This window comes from Quercus lobata, chromosome 3, assembly GCF_001633185.2.
Source record: "Quercus lobata isolate SW786 chromosome 3, ValleyOak3.0 Primary Assembly, whole genome shotgun sequence".
Classification (NCBI taxonomy): Eukaryota; Viridiplantae; Streptophyta; class Magnoliopsida; order Fagales; family Fagaceae; genus Quercus; species Quercus lobata.
This window is the reverse complement of record NC_044906.1, coordinates 21,802,875-21,806,431: the sequence shown is the minus strand read 5'-3', so window position 1 is coordinate 21,806,431 and position 3,557 is coordinate 21,802,875. Positions and strand designations below refer to the sequence as shown.

Genomic DNA, 3,557 nt, shown 5'->3' with positions numbered 1-3,557 from the left:
TATAGCTCATAGCAGTGTGGTGATACAACTTGTTAGAATGTGAAAATATTGGTAAAATTTCTAGTTTATTGGTTTGCATTACTTATATGTGGCTATAATGGCTTCATCATTTACACCCAATGGTGAAGCTAATTTTATATTTTTTTTTTCCAGGGTCTAAGCTAAATGTATTAATAATTTTTAGATTCACACACATATATAGGTATAAATGCATCTAACATGATTCATTAAGTAATGCATTATTTATTCTTTTTTTTTTTGAGAAGGAACGTATTATTTATTCTTCTTACATAAGAAAAACTTTATAAAGTTGGTTTTATATAATTTGAGGCAAAAATATTCTTTCTTTAACTCATGTGTAATTATAAATTCTTTGAATTTTTAAATCAAGGTTTTTTTTTTTTTTAAATATTATTAAATGAGTTAAAGATTACAATAAAATATTATTTTATATGCCTTAATATGTACAATGTAATATAAGGGACATATGATGATAAAAAAACTACTTGAATTTTTTATTTATTTAATTATGGATGATAAAGTAGAACATGTTATAAGCTTTTAATCATAAAATCATAACACATTTTATTCTAATACACAAAAAAAAAAAAAAAAAAAAAAAAATCATTCATTCCCACATCCCTAACTCTATATATACAAAATGAAAAAAAAAAAAGTTGGGAAAGAAAAAAAGATTTATTTATATATTTTGAGACTATATACTTTAAATTCTTCTAAAATTAACAAATTATATATGACAAAAAAGTAAATATTAAAAGAAAAAGTACAATAATCCTTTAATTGAGTGTTTGTACATTTTAAAAAAAAAAAAAATACATATGAGGGAGGGCCAATAAGTATAATTTAAAGTGAAGGGAGTGGGGAGAAATATGCAAAGCCATATATAATATTACTTTTTGACCAATGTTTAGCAATATCGTTGGGTACACATAATGTCGTAATTGTTAAAGTTTGGCCGCCAAGTTTGCCATGCTCGTGCTCCCTCGCTCTTACTTCAACTCTATATATACCCCCCAGTCTCCACCTGAACTTTCACAGAACAAATCCTAACGAGTTCTTCAATTTCTTTGATCACAAAAACACCTCGACCTCCATTCCCATCGAATCTTTCCATCTTTGAAATTTTCTTTGATCCAAATCTTCGACTGGAACTGATGGCTTATCCAACTGGACCTGGACCACCTGGTCATGGGGTTGTGGGTGCATATCAACACCAAACTGCACCTGCTTATGGCGGATATCCATCTCCACCTGCACCTGCTTATGGCGGTGGATACACATACCTACCTCCACCTGCTTATGGCGGTGGATACACATACCCACCTGCACCGGCTTATTGTGGCGGGTACCCAGCTTTTGTTCCTGGTCCATATGGTCCATATATACCACACACTGCCCCGGCTGCACAGCCAAAGAGTCCTATCATTTCTGGTATTGTGACAGCCGCGATTGAAGCGCTGGCCATAGGTGTGTTCAGGGGTGCAGTCACTAATACTTTGTTTGATGATGCTAATTAATGGTTTCAATTTCTGATTCTAGTCCCTAGGGTTGTTTAATGTTTTGGGTGATGCTTTATGTTTCGGGATTTTGTTTTTATATTTTAATTGTATATATGTAGGTCTTTCTTAGGATTGTACCTTTGAATTTCTGAGGGTTTGGATGGAGGGAGAGGAGAAAGGAAATATGGTTGAAATATCCTAAAGATCAATTACATTATGTCACTTTCCTCTCTTGTCTTCCCCATCTAAAACCTCCATATTAGGTTTGGGTGAAGTTAAAACTTTTTAATTTCTATTTGGAAGGTTGTAATCTTGTTAGGTATGAAAATAAAAGTATGGTTGTGTTTGTAATTTCTGTTCCGAAGGTTGTTAATTATTTGATTGTTGGTTAATTATGAAATAGAAGTATGGGTTTGTGTTTTGTAATTTCTTTTGGATGTTATATTTGAGAGACAGGATACAGTACTTCAGCTTCTCTAAGCTCTGTAAAATTCATCTTTGTAATTTTTGTTTTGACCTTTGAAGAAAACTTATTTTCTAGGGTTTGTACATAATTTATTCTTTTATTTATTTAATTAATTAGAAAGAGTTTCGCACTATTTATCCATTCTGTTTTATTATTTTGGATGTTCTCAAATAATTTTCTGGGTATTGAATCCCTGATATGTGTGAAGGGGAATGATGCTAACAATTTTATATGGAATAGATATTGGACTTGTTGGTTTGAGATGTTGGGGGATTTGTTTTCCTTTTTTTTTTAATAATCATTTTCCTTTTCCTTTATGTAATACAATTTTGACGTTTTTGTGAGTTAAATTTTTTTTTTTTTTGGGGGGGGGGGGGGGGTTAATAGCTAATTTAGGATTTAATTTTAGGTTTAAAATTCTGCAAGGATTCTTTGTAAAACCTTATATATTTATACCCTCCAATTATAAATCATAATTTTTTTTTTTAAAGTGAAAAAGTAGGTAATACCACATTAAACATGATCCTAGCTAGCTAATAATTTAGCCCAACTAATCTTGGCGAAACAAGATTCCAATAATGGGGGAAAAAAAGTGATGCAAGATATCCACCCTTGCCGTGCACCAACACTACCGCTTCTGGCATTTCTTTAAGTAATTTGTAGCTTCTATATTATTAAAAATAAATATTGTGACATATGTGGTTTGGTTTAGGGACTATTAATTAAAAGCTTGTCAGTTTGGACAAATTAAGTTGTTATTTTGGATTTGCACTGGGTTGGGGGGGGGGGGGGGGGTGGTTGGGGTGTAGAACGTGGCGATCTTAATTGGTTGTTGGGTGAAAGAAAAGGGTCTTCAAGTTTCTTATATATGTTGGTTAATTGTAAAGGTAAAAATACCAAGCACAAACAAAGTGAAGCAATGGGTATGCCGAAGGAGGTGTGCCCTGGTGGAAAGATGGTGTATATATTGCTCTAGATTTTAGGACCCAAAAAGAGAGAGAGCAAGATTAAAACCACTAAGCGACTAAACGAGGGTTGTGTTTAATATGAAGTTACCTATTCTTTGATTTGTAAAAGAATCTGATCTAAAGAAAATAGAATTGTACATAATTGGAAATTGTGATGGGTAATTATAAGTTTATATTGTACTAATAATGTAAACTAAGAATTTTTTATTTTCAAATTTATTTAGGTTTTATAAAGAATACTTGTAGAGTTTAAGTCCTTATTAATCCCCAAAAGATAAAAGAATTTAAATCTTTATCTTTATTTAAATGGCTTGAAGTTGGTTGGCCGTTTTCATTAACGTAGACGTGACTTAATTTGGTACTTTCCCTCTGATTTGGATTTTGGACGTACTGAGTTTAGGTAATATACTAAAAAGTAAGAAAAAGACTATATGTGCCGACCAAGAATCTGAGAAATGCTTGCATGAGCTTGGACTAATTGAGCTCTACCTGTTTTTGGATAGAATCTGCACGCAATACATTGACTGTTAGGTGCGTATATAAGACCTTTTCTACTATATATATGCATGGGCGGAGCCATGTTGAAGATATATGCATGGGCGG

At 32.2% G+C, this 3,557-nt stretch overlaps 1 protein-coding gene across 1 annotated transcript; it reads left to right on the top strand.

The window, feature by feature from the left end:
• The first annotated feature begins 1,175 nt into the window (after nucleotides 1-1,175).
• Nucleotides 1,176-1,538, top strand: LOC115980558 (proline-rich antigen homolog). The gene has a single exon (XM_031102790.1). It carries the CDS (start codon nucleotides 1,176-1,178, stop codon nucleotides 1,536-1,538), a length of 363 nt encoding a protein of 120 aa, XP_030958650.1.
• Nucleotides 1,539-3,557: the final 2,019 nt, after the last annotated feature.